The sequence below is a fragment of the Leucoraja erinacea genome, chromosome 29 (genome assembly GCF_028641065.1).
Source record: "Leucoraja erinacea ecotype New England chromosome 29, Leri_hhj_1, whole genome shotgun sequence".
Classification (NCBI taxonomy): domain Eukaryota; kingdom Metazoa; phylum Chordata; class Chondrichthyes; order Rajiformes; family Rajidae; genus Leucoraja; species Leucoraja erinaceus.
In genome coordinates, this window is record NC_073405.1 from 23,708,855 (window position 1) to 23,733,816 (window position 24,962).

At 42.8% G+C, this 24,962-nt stretch overlaps 1 protein-coding gene across 2 annotated transcripts in view; it reads left to right on the top strand.

Moving 5' to 3' along the window:
- The first annotated feature begins 22,481 nt into the window (after positions 1–22,481).
- Positions 22,482–24,962, top strand: part of theg (theg spermatid protein) — a 39,779-nt gene continuing 37,298 nt past the window's right edge. The window contains exon 1 of one of the 2 annotated variants that reach the window (XM_055658908.1): positions 22,482–22,672. In XM_055658908.1, coding sequence (XP_055514883.1) covers positions 22,626–22,672 — 47 coding nt within the window. In that variant the 5' untranslated portion in view covers positions 22,482–22,625. The remainder of the gene's footprint in view (positions 22,673–24,962) is intronic. The other variant, XM_055658909.1, reaches the window with a different exon arrangement.

Genomic DNA, 24,962 nt, shown 5'->3' on the forward strand with positions numbered 1-24,962 from the left:
TAAGGAACTACTTTAAGTATTGGGCAGTGAAATTTACGAGCCTTAGTCTTTCATCTGGTGTTCTGATTAAATACAGGGGGCAAGGATCTACACTTAAATATGATAAAATATTGGCTTCTATCATAAAGGTAAATGCTAAATAGGCACTTTGCATGAGGATCTATTTCGTCTTATTATTTTTCGGTACTAATTTTATCTTTGTCAGTTCTTAATATAAACATGTTCATCTCAGCCGTTCACTAGGCAGACGCCATGTCACAGTGGGAATGAGGACATGCCGGGATTCATTATGTCTCCCTCTCATTTGTATTTTGAAGCTGGGAGGAAAGTGAGGACCTTTCAGCAAAGGATTCCGATAATTAAGTTCATAAAGAGGTACTGTGTGCGGCAACTGAGGGCATGTTATCAATTATGTCAGCTCATAAGCCCAGTTGACAAGGAGGTGGATTATTTAATCTTCTCTCGTGCAACATGAGGAATTCTGTTGTGCACTCTCTAAAGGTTCCTATAACCTTTTGTTCTGCTTCTCTTTAATTTATTTTTATTAATGAAAATCATGAAATGATAAACTGAAACGTCACACTGTATAAATAAAACTGACATTAATTTTCATTTACACTTTGCTATTTTATATTCCTTTTAATGTAACTTACTGTGTTATCACTGAAGCCTGAAATAACTAATAATTTTACATCACTAGCTTGTCAGAAGTTCAGTGGTTAGCTCAGAGCCACACAGTTAACAATTAAACTTAACTTGGAGTAAATCTCATTGTTGGCCAAAGCTTAATTCACTTCTGCTAATCTGATACAGTTTCCATATCATGGATGCATGCAATAATTTGCAATGTTACAAAATTTTGAGATTTGAAAAATCAAGTCTGCAATTTATCCCATCAGATAAAGCATAAAAAGAAGTTTAATTTGACACCTAATTCACTTTCACATCTCAAGTATTAAAAAAGTTATGGCCCTTTTCATACTCGGAAATTAGCATCTTGTTCCCTATTGATTTTCCATGGACATAACAAAAAAAGCTGCGATCGTGGACAGTCAAAAGCCCATAACTTTCTTAAAAATTAAGAAAACTGAATGAAATTTTCAGTTATCATAGATTGAAGCATTCTGAAACAAATATAAAACAATCTTACTTGGATTACCTGAAATTAAAGCATATAATTAGTTAGTTACCCAATTGTAGCTAATTCCAAACTTCAATTACTAGATCTAAACATCTATCCATTTCTTAAGAAAATATTAACATTTTTAAATAGCCTAAGTGTCCAAATAACATTCACAAAGAATTCACAATAAAACATGATTTTTAAATCTCATTGACATTAATTTATAGGCCAAATGGAAGGAATTTAGTGTTCAATTGCTGTAAATTAATGGCCATTTAAATCAGCTTTCGAGTGGGATCCTGTGGAACGCGCTGGTTTAGAATGTTCACTTTGCGGTAGATTTGTGCCCCAAATGCCCAGAAAAATACTGCAGGATTTAATAGGGCCCCCAAATTAGCTACTCGCAACATAAAACTTTGTATAAAGGGATCTTAAGAAGCGCTTTTTAATGTAAAAATAAACAACCTACCTTCCGTTGTCCCCTGTATGAGATCTGCCCCGTTGTCGGTGGTCGCGGGTTTAGAGGTTAATTTTTAACTTACTATAATAATTAAATAAACCCGTAAAATGTAAAAATAGCTCCAGCGAGCGAAACTCCAAGCGATTTTTCATCAGCAACTTAGTAGGCTGAACAAGCTCGATTTGAACAACCTAGGGAAAATCGCGTTTTAAACCCGCCCCCCTCTAAACGGCGCCATAATCGCACACACGGGCTGGGACAGATCGTCAGCGACGCTTAAGGTAGGTTTTGCAACATACCTACAATAATGAATTCCTGGTGCAGCGTTGTGGGAGAATTGGAACCATGCTGTCCTTGGGCACCCAATTCAGGGAACTTCCAGGAGAACATGCTCTTAATCCCAGTGCAGGAACAATGGAGGCCGGCAAGTAACTGAGAGTGGCACAAGTTGTCCTTACTTAAGATGCCTTGAGTTATGGAAATCTTTTATCGCCCCAATGTGGCTGGCCTCACCCAACGCATTGATTTCCATGGCTGGCTTCAGCACCCAATAGTCACCACACCAACCAATCCCCATGACCGACTTCATCAATCAATCCCAATGGCCAGCTCTCTTGGACCCTCAAATTCCCATGATGAGCTCACCCAGGCCAACATAATGTCGTGGTTGTCTTATTTGTTGTCCACCAATAATGTAGACACGTGTCCAAATCTTGCTGCGACGTACCCAAACTGTCAACCCTATAATCCCCTAATGTTGAGGAACACAATATTCCAATAATTCAGTGTTGGACCTTCTCTTCACAGATCAGCCTTATATTACTGTAGCTGAAGACAGGGTCCGGAGGGGAACACGAGGGATCAGGAGCACAGAAGGTTTGTGACAAGGGCCAGGGCCCAGAGGGTGATTCTATAACGTAACACATTCGACCTTAATGTCACAGTCATCTTTTTCCTGCACTCCATTTAAATTCAGTGGAACTCTGTTTCTGATTCCCTTTAAACTCACTGAGTTCACTAGAAAATGTATTATATTATACTATCGTCTGGTACATTACAAAAAAACTCATCATCAATAAATGTCTATCTTATGTTTTACTGTTTAAAATAGCATATAACAAAGGTGGACCAATCAACAAAATGGAAGACAGCCAAATCTTAAAATAACAGCATTGGCTTTTACAATAATGTATCATGGTATCCCTCAGTTCTCAAAGATACACCGACTGTAGATTACAGTTCATGTTTCGATCACCCCTCTGGATGACCACTGGTGTCTGATCAATCCTGTTGAAGGACTTCATTTGTAATATATCTATATTTAAATCCAATTTTCCAGTTGTCAGAGTTGTTCATTTCTGCCACTTTCTACTCTGTGATATGTGTAGAAGAGAGCAAATGTTCCCAACCGTACAAGATGTACAACTACACCAGCAGAAATTGTGTCCAGGTGCAACTCCTGAATGAATGTGTTGGGGAACAGGAGCAGCAGCTGGATGGCCTCAGGGCATCCGGGAAAACGAGATTTTCCTGGACAGTACGGACAGTGAGGTTGTCACACCGAGTATACCAGAAGAGCGAAGGTGGGTGACTATGAGAAAGAGGAGCAAACGTGAAGTGCAGGAGAACCCGGTGGCTGTACCTACTGAAAACAGGTGCACCCTCTTGGGAGTGGACGATACAACAAGATTCAGTGGAAGCCAGGGCTATGATTCCAAGGTACACAAAAATGCTGGAGAAACTCAGCGGGTGCAGCAGCATCTATGGAGGGAAGGAAATAGGTGACGTTTCGGGCCGAAACCCTTCTTCAGACTGATGGGGTGTGGGGGGGAGAAGGAAGGAAAAAGGGAGGAGGAGGAGCCCGAGGGCGGGGGGATGGGAGGGGACAGCTCGAGGGTTAAGGAAGGGGAGGAGACAGCAAGGGCTGGCAAAATCGGGAGAAATCAATGTTCATGCCATCTGGGCGCAAGCAACCCAGGCGGAATATAAGGTGCTGTTTCTCCAATTTCCGGTGTTGCTCACTCTGGCACAGAGAGGTCAGATTGGGAATGGGAGGGGGATTTGAAGTGCTGAGCCACCTGCAGTTCAGGTAGGATTCTTGTAGGTACTGTGATTCCAATCCTGGTGCCGAGGCTCAACGGGGAAGAGTGACGTCAAGCAGAGCAGTAGTGGTGGGAGACTCCATCGTCAGAGGTGCGGACAGGAGATTCTGCGGCAGCAGGCGAGACTCTAGGATGGTGTGTTGCCTCCCTGGTGCTAGGGTCCAAGACGTATCGGAATGGCTGCACGGCATCCTCAAGAGTGAGGGGGAGTAGCTACAACAAAAGATTGTTGTGCATGTTGGCACAAATAATATAGGTAGGACGAGGCAGGAGGTTCTGCAACAAGAATTTACTGAATTGGGTAGAAGACTGAAAGGCAGGACCTGTAGGATAGTGATCTCAGGATTGCTCCCAGTACCTCGTGCAAGTGAAGGTAAGAATATGAAGATTGGGGAAATGAATGTGTGGCTGAGGAGTTGGTGCAGGGGGGCAGGGATTCAGATTTCTGGATCATTGGGATCTCTTTTGGAGCAGGGGTGACTTGTATAAAAGGGACAGGCTGAGTCTAAACTGGAAGGGGACCGACATCCTAGCGGAAAGGTTTACTAATGCTACACGGAGGGTTTAAACTAGATTGGCAGGGGGGTGGGATCTCATGCAGGACAGAGGCACGTGATTGGCTAGAAGTTGGTATGGGAGGTAGTGTGGAAAAGGTTAGTGGACACAATAGGCAGGTGAAAGGCAGAGAGTGAAGTAGGAGGGTTGGTTTAAACTGCACGTATTTTAATGCAAGGGGCCTGACGGATAACGCAGATGAGCTCAGGGCATGTATAGGTGCGAGCGACTGGGACGTTGTAGCCATGACTGAAACCTGTTTAAGGGACGGGCAGGACTGGCAGCTCAATGTTCCGTGGTACAGGAGCTTCAGGAGAGACGGGGGTGAGGGAAAAAGAGGAGGAGGTTGGCATTGTTGGTTAATGGGGATGTCACGGATGTATTCAGAGGTGGCACTACGAATGGTTCATCTAGTGAGGCTATATGGATGGAGCTGAGGAACAAGAAAGGGATGATCACCTTGTTGGGGGTGTACTACAGACCCCCAAATAGTCAACGGGAATTAGAAGAAAAAATGTGCCAGGAGATTGCAGACAGCTGCAGGTCAAATAAGGTTGTTGCTGTCAGGGATTTTAACTTGCCCAATATAGACTGGGACAATCATAGCATGAAGGGTTTAGATGGGGTGAAATTCCTCAAAAGTGTTCAGGAGAGTTTTCTTAAGCAGAACGTGGAAGCCCCCACAAGTGAGAGGGCAACGCTGGATCTAGTATCGGGAAATTGGGAAGAGCAAGTTAATGAAGTCTGTGTGAATAAGCCTTTTGGGACAAGTCACCACAGTTTGATTAGATTTAAGATAGTTATGGATAGGGACAGGTGTTAAAATGTTCAACTGGGATAAGGCCAACTTAGAGGGTATGAGAGAAGGTCTCGCTCAAGTTGACTGGAGCAGATTATTTGAGGAGAAAGGAACATCGGCCAAGTGGGATGTTTTTAAGTGTGCTGAAGAAAGCTCAGGGTGTGTACGTCCCCGTTAGAATGAAGGGGAAACCAGGCAAATGTAAGGAACCTTGGCTGACGAGGGAAATTGAGAAGTTAGTCAAAAACAAGAAGGATGCATGGGACAGGTATAGGCAGCTGCAATCACATGCATCCTTGGAGCAATTTCGGGAACTAAGGAGTAAAGTAAAAAAGGAAATCAGAAGGGCAAAAAGGGCCCGGAGATAGCTCTAACGGGTAGCATTAAGGACAATCTCAAAAGATTTTATAAATACATAAGGGGGAAAAGAGAGAGAGAGTGGGACCTCTCACAAATCAAAGCAGCCACCTCAGTGCGGAGCCACAGGAGATGGGCAAGTTCCTAAATTAGTATTTTTCCTCTGTATTTACCGAGGAGAAAGACAGTAGGACGGAGGAAATTGGAGCAGTTATTGAAAGTGTCTAAGGAGCAGTCAGGGTTACCGTCGAAAAGTACTGAAGGCACTGTCGTGTTTGAAGGTAGCAAATCTCCATCAGATCATTTCATTGTTCCATTGATACATGCGACAATTCTACACACTTGACTCTTGACTCTTGAAATTTTATTAGCTTTTCAGATATGGTAATATTACTTTGTTTTCATTATGGAAACACAAGAGACTGCAGATGCTGGAATATGGAGCAAGAAAGGAAATGTTGGAGAAACTCAGTGAGTCAAGCAGTATCTGTGGGGGAAAGAAATTGATGCAGGCTCTTGTCCCGAAATGCTGGCAATCCCTTTTCTCTACAGCTACAACTCTACTTGCTGTGTTCTTCCAGCCATTTTTATTGTTAGTGTGTTGACTTTGCAGTTTAAGGCATATTACATCACCACACTCTTTCCAATTAACCCTATTAATTTCTTACAAGAATTTGATTGTGCTGTGCATATCTCAGAATCATAGTTATACAGCACAGAAAGAGGGCTTTTGGCCCAATTAATCCATGCCAACCAAGATACCCCATCTAAGTTAATCCCATTTGCCTGCATTTGGCCCATATTTCTCTAAATTTATCCTATCCTTGTCCAAGTGCCTTTTAAATGCTTTTATAATATAATCCATTGTATTGTTTCACCAGAGTGTGCCTAGAAGGTTGCTTCCTCAGATAGGATTTCTGGGTGTGCTGTAGTCAACAATACAAAATGATACTCTCCGCTGAAGAGTCTGGTAGTCATATCATAAATTGACTAAATATTCCTACGGACTGATAATCTGCAGATTGTGAATGAATGGAGCAGCACAGTGGCGCAGAGGTTCAATCCTGACCACAGATGCAGTCTGTACGGAGTTTGTATGTTCTCCCTGTGACCGCGTGGGTTTTCTCCAGGATCTCCAGTTTCCTCAAACACTCCAAAGACGTACAGGTGTGTAGGTTAATTGGCTTTGGTTAAATTGTAAATTGTTCCTAGAGTGTAGGATAGTGCTAGTGTACGGTGTGATCGCTGATCGGTGTGAACTCGATGGGCTGAAGGGCCAGTTTCCGCACTGCATCTCTAAAGTCTAAAGGATGAAGTTCTGCACACTATGGACAACTGGTTAGCCAGTGGGTTATGGCAATTTACAGACGTGTAATACTCAATAAGTGGCTGCCCTCTGCCCTGGGTAGTCCATCACTCAGAGAAGGATGTAGATTAGGTCAAGGCTTTGACAGCGTGGAATGAAATGAAGTGTCTCATAGTTGCCGAGTCGTTCGCTGTGTTATCTTAAAAAATCTTAGTAAGCTGAAACACTCCAGAAGGATGCAAAAAGATGGTAAAAAGCAACAATGAAAGATGATAATGACAATTTAGAAAACAGCAATGTGTAGTGTCAAGTCCAACTCCCTTCCTGATATTATTGGGTTCAAATATACATAAAATGTTGAACTTTTTAGCTTTCTGCTATGATGTAGTAATTACTTTGCTGTTTCAGAATACATTCAAATTTCACAGGCGTACTCTGGTGACAGACACTAATGAACTTTGAGTAAAACACAAAGTGCTGGAGTTACTCAGTTGGTTCAGGCAGCATCTCTGGAGGACATGGTTAGGTGACATTTCAGGTCAGGGCCCTTCTTCAGACTGTACTTTGAGTAGATGTGAAAGCAGCAATGTTTCAACTACATTAAAACCTCATTATATCTTTCTTTCTATTTGATACAATTTCCATGCCTGGGATACTTGGGAAGATGTCATTCCGCATGAAGCATGTGGAGGAATTTGACAAAATCAGTGGATACCATACCGACCATTAAGTTTATTCTTCCCAGAGCAATCTCCTTTGTCCCATTTCCCCACTTATTTCCCTTTAACCTATTCTCTTTCACATTCACATTAAATACTTCGAGTGAGTTGCCATAGGAAATAGTTGAGGCAGGACAGGTATAATAACAACATTTAAAACATTTGGGCAGGTACATGGATATGAACGGTTTAGAGAGATACAGGCCAAAAATGGGCAAATGGTACAAGCTAAGATAGGGCATCTTGGTCAGCATGTTCGAATTGGGCTGAAGGGTCTGTTTCATGTTGTTTGCTTTGTAGGTGGCACCTTGTGCTGGGTTGGAGTTCATGGATGAAAATAATGCCAATCAAAGTGTCTACAATGAATTTTAGTTTACTTTAGTTTTTTTTAGTAAGTTTAGTTTAGAGATACAGCATGAAAACAGGCCTTTCGGCCCACCGAGTTTACGCCACCCAGCAATCACCTCATATATTAGCACGATCTAATATGCACTAGGGACAATTTACAATTTTACGGAAGACAATTAACCTACAAGCATGAATGTCTATGGAGTGTGGGAGGAAACCGGAGCACCCGGAGAAAACCCATGCAGGTCACAGGGAGAACATACAAACTCCGTACAAAGAGTACCTGTAGTCAGGATCGAAACCAGGTCTCTGGCGCAGCAAGGCAGCAACTGAGCCACCGTGCCGCCCTTTGGGGCAATTAATGGGGCAAAAGGAGCTGAGTCACAGATAATGGTTCTGAGGGGTGAGGTGAGGTGGGGGGGGGGGGGGGGGGGGGGGGGGGGGGGGGCTGGGGGGGGGGGGGGGGCTGGCAAAGAAGGCAGGAGGGAGGGGGAGGGGATTATGCATCTTTCAGCATCTCATGCTCATCATATTTTATACTGCTACACATGCTTGGTCATATGTATGTCCAAAATGACCCAGAGATTAGAGGGTGTGTATCTGGTGTATCTGATGTCTAGTTCTGTTCCTAGACTCACCATTGAGACCAGCAATAGACACACTTTACATTTTACCCGTCAGCTAAATGCCAATGTTGCCTGGTAAATCCAGATAATTGTGTGGATGGTTTAGCTAAAAACAACCTTAAAATAAAGTGGTTTATTCTTAATATTTTGTAAAATCATAAGTTCTGACCTGACTGCAGTGGAGTGTAGGTTCACAGTACACTAGTGTATGCACGTGGAAACAAGGAATTACAGATGCTGATTGACAAAACAAGACACAAAGTCCTGGAGTACATCAGTGGTTCAGACAACATCTCTGGAGAACATGGATATGATCTGAAGATGGATCCCGACCCGGAACATCACCTATCCATGTAATCCAGAAATGCTCCTGACCTGCTTAGTTACTCCAGCACTTCATGTCTTTTTTTTGCACTTGCATACGCACTGCATTTAATTCTGTCTGGCTAAACGCTGCTAGATCCCTTCAGAACTGTTACCCACTGGCCATCGCAGTTCAGCCCATGGCTATTTTCTAAGCAAGAACAAGATAAGATAACTTCAAGTTCAATTCTGAAGTGGTTAAAAGTTAAGGTGCATTCCTCCCACTTCATTACCATATCTTCCATTATGCTTTCTAGTTGCCCCCTAGAGAAAATGTAAATCAGGACTTCTATTCAGCTGAACTGTCTTTACTTTTGACAGATGAAAATAATCATTCCCGTAAACTGATTAATAAACATATATAACGCAGACTTTTATATGACCAGCAAATTAAATCACGCCTTCGTTGTTCAGACTCATTTATATTAGGCAAAGTGGGAAGGGAAGCGTGTGTGTGTTAAAGATTGGAACAAATTACTAGGCATACCCTTCTGTCTGCATGGCATTTATATTTATCACTCTCAGAGAGGTGAATCGAGCTTCTTTTAATTACTTGAGTAAGAAGTGCCACATCTGACAGGGTATGGTGTCCTCCACTGATCATTAAATCAATTTCATTAGAGCTGGGTGCTGAATTATAATTTAGATGAGGAATTGTTAGTTAAGTTTGGTATGAGAGAAAGATGAAGGGAGGAATTTTCACAATGGCTCTGTAAATGCCAAGGTCAAGACAATGGCAAACATAGGAATTGTCTCTTTGCATACATTTGGCAAATAAAGAAATGTTGAAGAAAGGAAGAATTCACATCCCTGACTGAATGTAGACTTGCTGATGGTCAAGCTTTTCAGAAAATGTTCCAGATGGACACTGCTAGAAAGTAATATAAATACCAAGACAATGCCGGTATTTACCTTTCTTAGAACATCGAACAGTACAGCACAGGAACAGACTCTTCGACCCACAATGTCTGTGGCAAACATGATGCCAAATGCCACCTCTGGAAGATTAATATATCTGTACATGAAGGATCTTGGTGTCAAACACTATGAAGGGGAGGGAATATATATGGTGGTTTAAAAAAAAAGATCAAAACACTAACAACACCTTTCTCTACTAGTGTAACTTAGGAAGGAACAGGGTACTGATTGTGGATGATCAGCCATGATCACATTGCATGGCGGTGCTGGCTTGAAGGGCCGTATGGCCTACTCCTGCACCTATTGTCTATTGAAGGAACATATTTTTTGATTAAAATACCACAGATAATGGATATCCTTTTAAATTAAACTTAAAATACTTTAAATCTTTGAAGTGAAAGATATTGTCAGGTTCTTTAACAGTGAACCATGGCAAACTGTAAGGTATATATTACAAAGAAACCTCACCACTCAAGAGGATGGTTTCCTGTCACTTTATACCGAGCATTGTTTTGCAAGTATGGTGTCCATCACACTACAGAACAAGGCTCCTTGGTTCAGTGACTTAAAATAGTTTTTGAAAGATAAAAGGTTTTGTCCAGGAATGAACTGCAAATGCTGGTTGAAACCCTTGATAGACACAAAAAGATGCAGTAACTCAGCGGGTCAGACAGCATCGCTGGAGAAAAAGAATAGGTGATGTTTCGGGTCGGAGTCTGAAGGAGGGTCTCGACCCGAAAATTCACCTATTTTTTTTCCTCCAGAGATGCTGTCTGACCCACTGAGTTACTCCAGCTTTTTATGTCTATCATAGGTTTTGTCCAGTTGTACGTCAGCTGCCTCTATGACTCTACTTAAAAAATTCTGTTTTCACTCAAAATGTACATTGTAATGAAGAGATCATGGGGCACCGATTTGACAAGTCAGTCTGCACACAATTAAATATACTCATGCGAATAAGGAATTTCACTGAACCCTGGTGGATACGACAATAGATGCATCTAAACCTGAAGCATCCCGTACACAGCCCCATTTGTTCTCTATGTAATAGAAATGATTAAAAATAAATAGTCAAACAGAGGGTTAGGATTAAAATCTAGAAGGGGCCAATCCGAAACATTTTGTCCCACTTGTCCACATATGCGTCAGCCCGATGAGTTCCTCCAGTATGACTCTACTTAATCTACAGTCTCTGTGTTTCCACCATCAAAATGTACATTGTAATGAAGAGATCATGGGGCACCGATTTGACAAGTCAGTCTGCACACAATTAAATATACTCATGCGAATAAGGAATTTCACTGAACCTTGGTGGATATGACAATAGATGCATCTAAACCTGAAGCAATCTAATTGCACAGCATCCATTTGTTCTCTATTGTAATAGAAATGATTAAAAATAAATGGAATTGTCAAACAGATATTCGTTAGGATTAAAATTGAAGAAGGGGCCCAATCCGAAACATTGTTTGTCCATTCCTTCCACATATGCTGCCTGGCCCGATGAGTTCCTCCAGTACTGTTTTTTGCTCTGGATTCCAGTATCTACAGTCTCTTGTGTTTCCATTTCCATTCCACTTCTCCTATTTCCCCGCACCATTGCAACTTATTCTCTCTTTTTTGGCAATGTCATTCTTTTGCCATTTACACATTAAGGGGGAACTTTTACTGTAGCCAATTAATTGTAAGGGATGTGAGTAGAAATTGGAGTGTCCAGCAGAGAAGATAAAGGTAAAACATGCAAATAACGTACAGATAATACCCATGGTTGGTCCCTTTTAACAGTGAGGGAGTAGTTTGAACTACTGTGGTGAACTTTGACGACTAAGGAGAGAATCAGCAATCAGCAGCTTCAAGTCCCTACATGTGCATATCTCTGCAGATCAGTCCTGAGCCCAGCACATTCATACAACATCACATAGAAAGCTCATCAATGCTTCTACCTCCTTAAAGATTGAGAAGAGTCAATACGTCGACAAATACCCGATTGAACTTCTACAGGTGTACAGTAGTGTACAGTAGCATACTGTTTGATTGCATTACGGCTTGGAAATTCAACAACCAGGAACAAAGAGTGGTAAACACCACTGGTATTGACCTCCTCACCATTGAATAGACCTACAGGAGGCCCTGCTCAAATAGGTAGACTATATGACCAAAGGCCCACACCACCCTGGCCACATTCTCATTGTGTTGGGGAGAAAGCACAGGAACCTGAAAACTGAGACCACCAGGTAGGTTCAAGAACAGCTTCTTCCTCTCAACTATCAGCCATGATCATATTGAATGGCAGTGCAGGCTAGAAGGGTCGAATGACCTACTCCTGCACCTATTTTCTATGTTTCGAACTATCAGGCTTTTGAACACAATGCAACAATAACCTTGGCAACTATGATTTTCTGTGCACTGTGTCTTTGGGTTGTACCACAGATAGCTAGTGCTAAGATGATTCATTTATTGATTTTTTGATTGTTATATAGTATCTATGTGTTTTGCGTTTTTGGATATTTTAAGCTGCAGCGAGTAAGAATTGCACTGTACCATTGTCAGTACAAATGACAATTAAACACTCTTGACTCTTGCTGTTCCCACATCCTCAGTGCTAAGGTCCTATCTACACTGTGTCCGTTCCGATGGGCAGGCTACATCAAAAGGGCATGCATAAAGTAATTGATACTGGTCTATCTGGAACAGAGATCAATTGTTAAACAGAACATCTTTTTCTGGTTTCTATATTTTTCTGTACGGCAGCATTCATAACCCAAATTCAGGTCTAATTATTTCCTTCAATCGTGTTACATGTTTGTAACCATGACAAATCTACTATTTACTACGGCCGAACCATCAGACATTGTCCCAGTAGTAATATTCTTGTCAACAGCAGCAGATTTACATTGTCTTTGAGGTGTGGGAATTTGCTTTGAAAATAACATCTCAGAAGCAGCTCCAGGGTCTCCAAAATTAGGCGATTGACAGCTTTGTACTGAAAGGCATCTCAGACTGTAGATAAAGGCAGCTTTGCTTTAGTTCATTAGGTTTCCACAATGATGAGCTGGAGATGTGTTCCGTGAAAAATCATCAAAAGGTGTCAAAATCTGTTTGAAGTACCTCAAATAAATATTCTTGCTCATGTAAATAATGATGTAACACAAGAAATTCACCCAGAACAATGCAGTCTGCCAATGAAGGGATTTTCAATTTTTCGAAGGTATCTGGAGTACAATGGTATCGCCCTGCATTCTTTCTAGTATATCAGGTGACATATTTTAACATGTCAAACCAAGACAGGGCATATACAGTAAATGGCAGAGCCCTGAAGACTATTGGTGAACAGTGAAATCTGAGAGTACAGGTCTATGGTTTCCTAAAATTAGCAAGTCGGGTAGACAGAATGGTGAAGAGGGCATTTGTCCCGCTTGACTTCATTGGAAAAAGTAATGAGTACAAAAGTTGGGACATCATGATATAGTTGTATAAGTCGTTGGTGAGTCCACACTTGGAATACTGTGTGCATTTCCTGTCACCCAGCTACAAGAGGATGTCATTAAGTTGAAAACGGTGCAGAAGCGATTCACCAGGATGTTGCCTGGTCTTGCAGGCTTGAGTTACAAAGAGATTGGATAGGCTGTGACTTTTTTTCTTTGGAGCTTAGGACGCCGAGGGGTGACCTTAAAGAAATGTGCTACAACAAAAGGTTCATGGGTAAACTGACACTTAAAATATTCTTCCCATGGAATATGATGGCAAAAGCATTCTAAAGCCAGAGGGCATAATGGAGAGATTTAAGAGGGGTCCTTAGGGCAACTATTTTACTAAGAGGATGGTCCATATCTGGAATGAGCCAGAAGAACCAACAGAAGCAAATACAGTTATGACTTTAAAAAGACATTTGGACAGATATATGGAAAGGAAGGATTTAGAGGGCCACGGCCCAAATAGAGGCAAATGATATCAGCCCAATATGTGAACTTTGTCGGCATTGCCAAGGTGGGTTGAAGTGCCATTCCTGTGCTGTAAAATTCTATGACGCCATCTGTCCGTATTCATTCCTTGAAACACACTCCCTCTTTTTTAAGATTGCAACCAATATGTGCCATCTTCAAGCATGAACCAGAAGGATGTAGACTCCAATCCAACTCCAGGTCATTACTACCTTATCCGGATTAACACTCCAATACCTTACTGAGGAAATACTGCAATATTGAAAGTGCTGACCTTCAAAAATGCTACATATGTACGTTAAAGACACAATGGAACTTCAGTATGCACTGTCACATCACTAATCTGATTCCAAATCAGTTTAAAACTCATCTGACTTTCTCATTTGAACAGATTTTCAATGCTGATTTTGTACCTGATTTTACACTAATGTCTCACAAGAGTATAATTGAAAATAACGCAAAGATTTGAATATGAATTTATGAACAATTAAAAATGATAAAATTGGTGTTAACATTCATGGTCATACTGTTTAAGAAGGAACTGCAGATGCTGGAAAATCGAAGGGAGACAAAAATGCTGGAGAAACTCAGCAGGTGAGGCAGCAGAAGGGTCTCGACCCGAAACGTCGCCTATTTCCATCGCTCCATAGATGCTGCCTCACCCGCTGAGTTTCTCCAGCATTTTTGTTTACCTTTCATAGACATACAATGCAGTTTAGCAGAAAGGATGAGCTGTGGTTAGAAGTCAAGTTATTATTAGATTACGTATTAGCATGACTTGTATAAGTGATGTGGCCTTGTATGATTGAACCTACACATTATGACGAGTTTCTTGTCAAGAGCCACAAATGGAAAGTTATATACTGTAGAAGCTCTATCCATTTTCTTATCCATATCTTAAATTATTTATATCTTCCAGCAGGACCTATATACTTAACTTTATTCTCGATTTCCCATACTTTTTCTTCAACCCACTCTGCCCCTTTGGCTTGGTTCCTTTCATGGTACTGGAATGGGCTCAATTTTTTTACTTTAGCTATTTTTAGAGATACAGTGTGGAAACAGGCTCTTCGGTCCACCAAGTCCATGTTGGCCCGCGATCACCCATATACGCGTTCTATTCGAATCCCTGGAAGCAATTTACAGAAACCATTTTACTTACGAACCTGCACGTCTTTGGAATGAGGAAACTGAGCACCCAGTGAAAACCCACATAGTGACAGGGAAAACGTACCAACTCCATACAGACAGCACCCATAGTCAGGATCGAACCCGGGTCACTGGTACTGTAAGGCAGCAACCCTACTGCTGCGCCATTGTGTGGACCTTAAATTCCTTCAGTGAGGGGTGACATCTCTTTGCTGCTCAATTATCTGGCCTTGTGACCTCTTGTTAGTGCCTTTTACGTCTGCCAAGACACATTTAACAGTGGTTGTGTGTGTATCACTCATACGTCAGGCCTAGGTAATCTCTGACCCCAAACTCCTTCACAGTTTCCAGAGACAGGGAAAACTGTCACCACGTTCCCACACTGCCACAGCAATTATCCTGACAGTAGTTTTGACAGAACCACCACAGTTATTATGCTTCAACACAGTTGTAATCTCAAATGTCACTTATTTGTACATAATGTGCATTTTAACCAGATTTTTCACACCTTCTCTTGACTGGTTTAGTCTCTCGAAAGTTGTCAGCATTTTGCCTGTTTCTGATGGGAAAAAAACCCCTTTAGGATACTATTTGCACCCCAATTATTTGAACTAAAGTTATTTAGATGAAATTAGCTGGTGCACAAGTTGTTGCTCCAGTTATGTTTGACAAGGATAAGTATATATGATTCTGAGATGGATTAGTTCTAGGTCTTAACTCATGGGCTATAAAGATGGTCACAAGTGCAGATCAGTTCCTGGCTTGTAGCAATTGTAAATGAACAAGAAAGAAATGTTAAGAATGGTAAAAAATACTGGATATACTGAAAGAAATTAAAAGGTTACCCCTCATCCTCCTATGCTCTAAAGGAAAAAAATCCAAGGTTATCCAACCTCTCCCTATAGGTCCCTAAACGTTGCTCAGGAAAGAACAGAAGAATAGGCCAAATAATTTAATACCATATAAATTTAATGAGCATTAAAAACTAAATGAATTAATTTGAGGAATCCCAAGATGAATTCAGCAAATAGTTTTTAAGGAATGTAAGAAAGCTTGTGTAGGAAGGAACTGCAGATGCTGGGCCTGAAAAAGGGTGTCGCCCTGAAACCTCCCTTGTACTTGTTTTGTATTTACTCAGCCACACTAAATGGCCTCTTTTAACTTTTTCCATTCTCTTTAACTGTCCAAAGCTTCTCAAACTCTTTAACCGGGCTGCTTGATAGAACTTGCTAAAAATGTTTAGGATACTGCCAGGGGCGGATCTACTATGAAACTAATGATGCTTAAGCTTCAGGGCCCCTCATCGCGGAGGGGCCCCAGAAACGACTTTAGTCCAGATATCCTTCCGATTTAAATTGGAATTCCGAATTTTTCGTTTACCTAGAAATAAATCTGATTCTTCACCTCGACTAAACAGGGCTTGAAATTAACGGTTGCCCGGGTGCCAATGACCACTCAAAGTGCCGCCGGGCAACCTAAACGGCGACTCATTTTGCCCGGCTTGGCAACTTGGTTTATACCGAAGATAGACACAAAAAACTGGAGTAACTGCGCGGGTCCGGCAGCATCTCTGGAGAAAAGGAACGTGACGTTTTGTGTCGGCGACGGTTGTGGGAAAGATGCTAAGTGTGGCGTGACGGAGGGTCGGAGCGAATGTCCGTCCCCGCACAGCAGCAGCAGCAGCGGCGGCGGCTCCATCTCCTCCTCCCGCACCCCTCCCCGCCCGGCCTGATAACGGCCGCTGCTGCCACTCCGCCAACGGCTCTTTCAAAACAGACCCTTGGAGGAGGGAGGCGTCGGTCAGAAGCGGAAGTAGAGTGGGGTGGGGGTGGGGGGGGGGGGGCGGGTGATTGGAGGAGGGAGACGAGCCAAAACACTCTCGGCAGCCCTGCACCGCAGCCAGGACCGATCCCGGTCTCCGGCGCTGCAATCGCTGCCGAACCGCCACTGGACCATCCCCGTCCCCGCCCGAGGGTGGCCAGAGATGTCGGGAGTCAGACGGGCATGGCGCCCCCAGGCCCACAGCAGAAAAGCAGGGCAAAACCCACCTCACTCTGCCTGTCCCGCCAGGTTAACCAACAGCCATGTCTGGATTGAGACGGGGCTGTAGGCGAAACACGCAGAGTTGAGCTGCATTTAGCGCTGGATTGAGCTGAAATTACCGTTCACAGAAGCCTCCAAAGCCTCGCGCGTGTGTGTGAGTGTGCGCATGCGCGCGCGGCCACCAAGATATTATGTCCGCAGTCCCCTCCATATTTTGGTTGCGATTTCCGTGCCTGACAGGTGTTGTCCGAGGAGCGCTGCCCTTCCTTCCCACCTCCTCTGCCCCTTCCTCTCTCTCTCCCATACATCCCCCTCCACTACCCTTATCCTGAGACCCCTCCACTCCATCCCGTTCCTGATCTCCATCCCGTAACCCCCGTTCCTGTCTCTATTCAGTCCTCACTGACATCCCCTGTGCTCCCCACTCCCCCCCCCCCCCCCAATCTATTCATCCTGCACTGATCTCCCTAGCCACCTCGCATTGATTCTCCTGCCACTCCCCATCAATCCTACACTGGTCCCCCAATTCATCCTGTACTGACCCCCCTTCCCATCCATCCTGCACTGCTCCACCCCTTCATCCTGCACTGCACCCCCCATCCATCCTACACAGATCCCCCCCATTCAACCCCACTGACATCCCGCGCGCTCTCCCCTCATAATTTTACCTACTCCAACCAACACTCACTAATTCCCCTGCCTCAATCCATACAAACCACACCGATTGCCTTCTCAAAGCCCCCCCCCACCACCACCTATCCATCCTGCACTGATTCATACCCCCCCCCTCCTGACCCTCCCGACCCTATTGTGCTAACATTGACTATGTTTGATAACGGAATGCAATCAAATATGTTTTAATTTCCAATGTTATTATTTGTTTTAATCCATAAAGATGGATTAATTCAATTTTGAACACATGAAACATTAAAACCGCAGTGTTCGATTGTCACTGACATGTTATTACATAATTCATTTTAATGGCAAATCAATGCTCTATATATGGAGTATCTGTACTGTAGTTATTTAATGAGCAACATTCACAACTATATGTTGGATTTATCCCGGTTTTACTTCTACAGTCAGTGATATACATCACAAATTTGGTCAGGAGATATTTCAGTTGAAATTTTAACGTTAATTCTGAAGTGGGAATGATGGAAAAAGCATTTATCAACAATTTTTTTTAAATGGTGCTTACCCACCCCCGCCCCCGATCAGTCTGCCACATACATCTAATCTGAATGTCTGCCTATTTCCTTCTTGACACCTTAAATGCTGCTACCAAACATTTGCCAGTATTTTGTGTAACCTTCCATTCACATCTATTGTTATTTATGTAATGTTTAACCTGTACAGTCAGTGATATACATCACAAAGTTGGTCAGGAGACAGTTGTCAAATATTAACATAAATGCCTTTAGGAAATCCCTGGCAAAAGCATTTTGTTGTTTTTAAATGGTGCTGGGAAACTGGGTGTTTCTTGCCACAATATCAATCTAAATGTCCCATAATGTGGCCATGTCATGACCTAAAATATATTCCCAAGAAATTTGCTTGTAGTGTGCATGGTTAAGCATCTCATGTTATCAAGGTCCAGGATTTATTGACACAGGTTGGTCATACGCTGAATAATCCAACCACATTTTTTGTTTGTGGCTATTATCATAAAATTGCCTTTAGAAAATTCCTTGCAACCTGCAAGTGGAAAATTATACTAAAAAGAGCATTAATGTGCCAATGCAATAAAAAGAGTGCTATGGCCATGTATGATAATTTTGCTGCATGTCAGAAAACCTGCTTATCAGTGTCTTGATTGGTGATATGTTAGTTTGTGGACTTTATTGACACAGGTTGATCATACGCTGAATAATCCAACCACATTTTTGTTTGGAAGTGGAAAGAAATACTAAAAATTGCATTAATTGCAATGTGTAAAAAGAGTTGAGATAAATGACCACCTAAACTGTTGCTGGCAACCTAAAAAGCTGCCAAGGTTGCCCGAGTGGCAACAGGGAAAAAAAGTTAAGCGAGAGCACTGCTAAACCCCTCGCCTCGACTAAATTTCACCTCACACTTAAACCTCAACTCACTAAACCTCGCCTCGACTAAACCTTCCCCCTCACACATAATCCCTGCCTGACTAATCGGCGCCTCTCTCCTGCTCCTATGGGGAGGGGCTGCGGCCGCCGCGGGCGGGACCCGGACTTGACGTCAACGTCAGCGCTCGTGCACCCCTCCCCTCCCACCGGATCTCTCGGACAATGCGCCTGCACCGCTCTCAGCGCTCATCCCCTCCCCGTTGGTTGGAGCCTTCCACTCACGTGAGGTGTCGCCAACTGTTGAGGGGGGGCTATAGCGGGAGCGGGAGAGATTAGTCGAGGCGGGGATTAGGTGAGAGATGGAGTTTAGTCGTAAGGTGGGAGGTTTAGTTGAGTTGAGGTGGGGTTAAGGTGTGAGGTTTATTTGAGGCGAGGTTTATGTGTGAGGATAAGTTTGGTAGTGAGGTATCGTCGAGGCGAGAGGTTTAGTGAGGTGAGGGGATTAGTCGAGGTGTAGGTGTGTAGGTGAGGGGAATTGAGCATAGGTGAGGTGAGGAGAAGTGGGTGTCTGAGCTCAGGAAGGGAGACCGAGGTGCGGCTGAAGGAGATGAGACCACTGCCTTCTGTGGCAGAGAATTCCACAGATCACAACTCCGGAGAAAAAGTTTTTTATCATCTCAGTTCCATGCAAAGAGACATTTCAGGTAACATATTTTTTGTAATTTTTTTTTAGCTGTATGATGCCATTATTGAAACGCAAGATTATTAAGTGTTTGAACATGTTTTCAATGCTGGGAGAGTTCAGAACCAGGGGCCACAGTTTAAGAACAAGGGGTAGGCCATTTAGAACGGAGATAAGGAAAGACTTTTCACACAGAGGGTTGTGAATCTGTGGATTTCTCAGCCTCATTGGGCGGTGGAGGCCGGTTCTCTGGAGGGTTTCTAGAGAGAGCTAGATAGGGCTCTTAAAGATAGCAGAGTCAAGGGATATAGGGAGAAGACCGGAATGGGGTACTGATTGTGGAATGTCAGCCATGATCACAGTGAATGGCGGTGCTGGCTCGAAGGACTGAATGGCCTACTCCTGCACCTATTGTCTATTTCTTGAAATATATATCTTTCGGGGGCGCTGTCCCTGGACCTCGCCTGGGGCCTAGCCAGCCTCCTGGACCCCCCGTCCAATACTTTTTTTCTGGAGGTGAATATCATGCTTAGTCCACATTACTTAAAAATGTTGGGTCTATTGTATGAGAAGGGGTTTTAAAAACTAATAATAGTTTAATTCAATACAAAATAGTTTAAATGGCTTGCTTGGTTTTGCTGCGTTGTTCGTACTCGTGTTTTATGTTTTTTTAAATTTATTGTTTGGATTTTTGTATGTAATTTATGCGCCTCGTGTTAGTTGTATGTTCTGTTGTTCTGCCTGTTTTATGATGTCTTGCTTGTTTTCTTTTTTCTGTACAGCACTTTGGTCAGCTTTGGTTGTTTTTAAGGTGCTTAACAAATAAAGTTGTTATTATTATTATTATAAATAAAAATTAATAGGTTATTAAATTATCACGTAGGCTAGCCGTAAATGAAAAAAACGTTCACATTAAGGATGTTTCATTCTAAATATATATAATATAAAATAATTATAAATAATTTAAAACATTATTAACATTTATGACAGAAAATAAAATTTGTGGTGATCTGTCGTGGAACAACCCCATTGAAGAAGATAACAGACCTCGTTGCTGGTTGCGAAGGGGCCCCCATAACAGTTCAAGCCTCAGCCCCCCAAAATGTAGGTCCGCCACTGGATACTGCTGCTCCTTAGACTTTATTATAAACCTCACTTACTAGGTATGTTACAAAACCTACCTGAATCGCCATTGGGAATCTGCCCTCAGCCATGTCGGCGATTTTGGCGCTGTTTGGAGGGGGCGGGTTTAAAACGCGATTTTTACTAGGCTGTACTAATCGCAGATGTTCAGCCTAGTAAATCATTAACGAAAAATCGCTGCAAGACCCGGTCGCAAAAGGTATTATTAGTTTTATAGGCCTCGATAATATAGTTATGATAATTTTAAAATTACTATCTGATTCCGCAACCTCTCGCAGCCCCAGGGTTTTATAAAGCAAACAATTAAAGGTATGTACCTTATTTTTACATTAAATGGGCCATATATATAACCCTATATATCAAGTTATCTATAGCGAGTGGTTCATTTTGGGCTTTTTATATCCCGCAGTATTTTTCTCGGCATTTGAGGGCACTAATCCAGCGCGCTGTCAACATTCTAAACCAGCGCGTTCACAGAAACCCACTGGAAAGCCGATTTAAATGGGCATTTATTTACAGCAATTGAACACTAAATTCCTTCCATTTGGCCTATAAATTAATGTAAATTAGATATAAAAATCATGTTATATTGTGAATTATTCGTGAATAATCTTTGGACACTTAGGCTATTTAAAAATGTTAATCTTTCCTTAAGAAATGGCCTGTTGACTATCCAAGATCACAGCTTTTTTGTAATGTCCATTGAAAATCAATAGGGAACAAGATGCTAATTTCCGAGTATGAAAATGGCCATAACTTTTTTAATACTTGAGATATGAAAGTGAATTTGGTGTCAAATTAAACTTATTGTTATGCTTTATCTGATGGGATAAATTGCAGACTTGATTTTTAAAATCTCAAAATTTTGTAACATTGCTACACTTACCTGTGTACAAACGTAAACCTAACTTTATATATTCAGAACATAAGTGAAGCCAGCACTAACCTCCAGAGTCCCTCGTTTCCAAACCTTCTCCAGTCTGAACACCAAGACTACCAGGTTCAAGCTTTCTTACGAGGATAGACACAAAATGCTGGAGTAACTCAGAGGGACAGGCAACATTTCTGGGGAGAAGGAATGGGTGACGTTTCGGGTCGAGACCCTTCTTCAGACCCGAAACGTCCGTCACCCATTCCTCCTCTCCTGAGATGCTGCCTGTCCCGCTGAGTTACTCCAGCATTTCGTGTCAATCTTCGGTTTAAACCAGCATCTGGAGTTCCTTCCTACACTGTCTTTCTCGCTATTTTTATTATTTGCAAACACAGATAGAAAACGCAATGTGAACCCTACATGCCTGTCCTTCGTTTTGCTGTAGATAGACGCAAAAATGCTGGTGTAACTCAGCGGGACAGGCAGCATCTCTGCAGAGAAGAAATGGGTGGGTGACGTTTCGGGCCGAGACCCTTCTTCAGACCATTTTGTGCCTATCTTCAGCGAGAAAGACAGCGTGCTTTCTCCTTCAGGCTCAAGAGGAGACTATCTCATTTCCCGTCCTTGGATAGACACAAACTTGCTGGAGGAACTCAGTCAGTGGGACAGGCGACATCTCTGGAGAGAAGAAACGGCTCTGAAACACTCCTTCGTCTTCAGAGCATATGGTCTGAGCTGCAAAGTAGACTTTGTTTGTTGCCTGGTCCGACACCCGCGTCAAGGTGTCGCCGCTTTGTGCACATGGATGAGCTGTGGAGGCAGGTGCACGCCTGCTGGCCGGCCGGCCGGCGACACCTTGACGCGGGTGTCCTATCCAGGGTCCATTGCCCGGCAACAAGCCCGGGTGCGTCTGCCCCGTTGCTAGGCAGCGCATGTAGCAGCGGCCGCGCTGCCCCCGCCGCCCTCAGTCCCCGGGAAGCGGCGGACAGGGATGCACCTCCGCGCGGCGTGACCCACCCGGCTGCCCCGCACTCACTCCAACGGTGCCCGCTCCTTGCACTCATCCCAACAGCTCCAAATGAACACTCGGAGCGAAGGCCCAGTTTGCCCGGTGACCGGCGATGGGTAGGATGAATAGAATCTTTTGGCACCCCCTTATCGCACCTTCAGAATAGCAAAGATTTATAAGATAGCACGAATAACTATCATTTGTGTTGAGAAATGTAAAGTATTTTTAAATATATACGATAATATATAATAATAATAATAATAATAATAATAATAATAATAATAATAAATAAACACGAATAAATGCATAAGTAAATAGCATGCATGTAAGATGAAAAGGACCTGCTTGCATTGATTAAAAAAAATAGGATGGGATTATATTCGAATTTTGTTCCCCCCCCCTCCCAACTTCGAATACAAAAAGCGACCGTCTGGTTTCTATTCTAGCAACTTGCCACAATTAATCGCACTAGAACTGTAGTGCGATGCGAAATAGAGGCTCTTATTTCAGTGATCGGTGATACAGTACTGCAAGGCATCAAGTTCCTTCCAGAGTGGATCTAAACTGTTTCCCAAATACTGAACCAACAGTAACCAACGTGTTTTCTGCTTACTTATTTGTCCTGTGATTTTATGTCCTACCGTGTCCAAGTTTGAAAGTTTAACCCGATATCTTTTGGGTCATATCTCCCATCCACATTTTGCTTGCATCCCCCCCCCCCCCTCTCCCCCCCCCCCCCCCCCCCCCCCCCCCCCCCCCACTTCCCTTCAGCCCATATCCCTCTCTCTGACTTTACATTTCAGTCTTTCTCTTCTTTCCTTATCTGATGCCCTTTCGTCTCCTTTTCTTCAGCCTATGTCATTATCTCCACCCATCTGCCAATCGCCTCCCCTCACCTGTATCCACCTATCACTTGCCATGCTTTGTCCCACCACAACCTCTCCTTTCCAGTTTTCCCCACGCCCCCTTCCCCAGACCGAAAAAGAGACGAAACGTCGTCTGTCCATTTCCTCCACAGATGCTGCCTGACCGGTCGGGTTCCTCCACCACTTAGTGTTTTGCTCAAGATTCCAGCACTTTCTTGTGTCTTCATTTTATTTCTTCATACATGATTGTAATGTGATGAAAATGTCATCACCTTCATGTTGCATTGAGAGTAGATATAGTCCTGAAGGTTTCAAACCATTAACATTTGAAACAATCAAAGGGGTATGGACTGATTTTTAAAGCTAACTGGGATATCAACAGTTTCAGTGCTGATATCCAGTCCTGAAGAAGGGTTCTGACTGGAAACATTGCATGGCCATACTCTTCAGAGATGTTGCCTGACCCGCTAAATTAATCCAGCAGTTGGTCTCTTTTTTCTGAACCAGCTTCAACAGTTCCTTGTGTCTACTTGATGCCCATTAGCCAGCACATAATCCATATCCCTCTATTCCCTCTGTGTTTGTGTCCCTATCTAAATACCTCTTAAACATCACTTTAGTGTTTGTTTCATCATACAGCCCTGGCAGCATGTTCCAGACACCTACCACTCTCTGTGGGTGGGAGATTGCAACCTTCACGTGGTCCGCCCTGTTTCGACGAATGCAATCAACCGGGTGTGCACAATCAAATAAGATCAAATAGAACAAGTTTAGGCTGTGCACGCCATATGCAAGAAGAAGAGACCACTCTCTGTATAAAAAGAATATGCCATATATATCTCCTTTAAACTTTCTCCCTCTCACATTGAAGCTATGCTGATCAGTTTTTGACATTTCTACCTTGGTAAAAAAATTCTTCCTTTAAAGTTCTACCCTATCTACGCCTCTCATAATTTTATGAACTTCTATCAGGCTTTTCCTCAGCTTTGAATGCTCTGGAGAAAACAAAGTTTTTCCAATCTGTTCTAATAGCTAATACCCTATAATCTAGGCAGTATTCTGGCAAACTTCTATTGTACTCTCTCCAAAGCCTCCACATACTTTCTATAATGGGGCAACCAGAACTCTCATATTTTTGAAAAATCTGCCAGTGGTAGTGACAAATTAACTTTTAACCTGTGTTGGAGACACAAGAGATTGCAGGTGCTGGAATACTGAGTGGAAATCAAAGTGCTGGAGGAACAGGGGATCGGGTGCATCTGTGGAGGGAATGGACAGACAACGTTTGATCAACCTGTGTAATTGTTAACTGCTTTACCAAGAGGTTAAAATAAATAGGATAACATTCATTTTTAAATATTTCGGGTCGAGCCGCTTCTTCAGACCATTTACTCCAGCATTTTGTGGCTATCTTTAGCGAGAAAGACAGAGTGCTTTCTCCTACAGGCTCAAGAGGAGACAATCTCATTTCCCTGGTACACAAAAATGCTGGAGAAACTCAGCGGGTGCAGCAGCATTTATGGAGCGACGGAGATAGGCA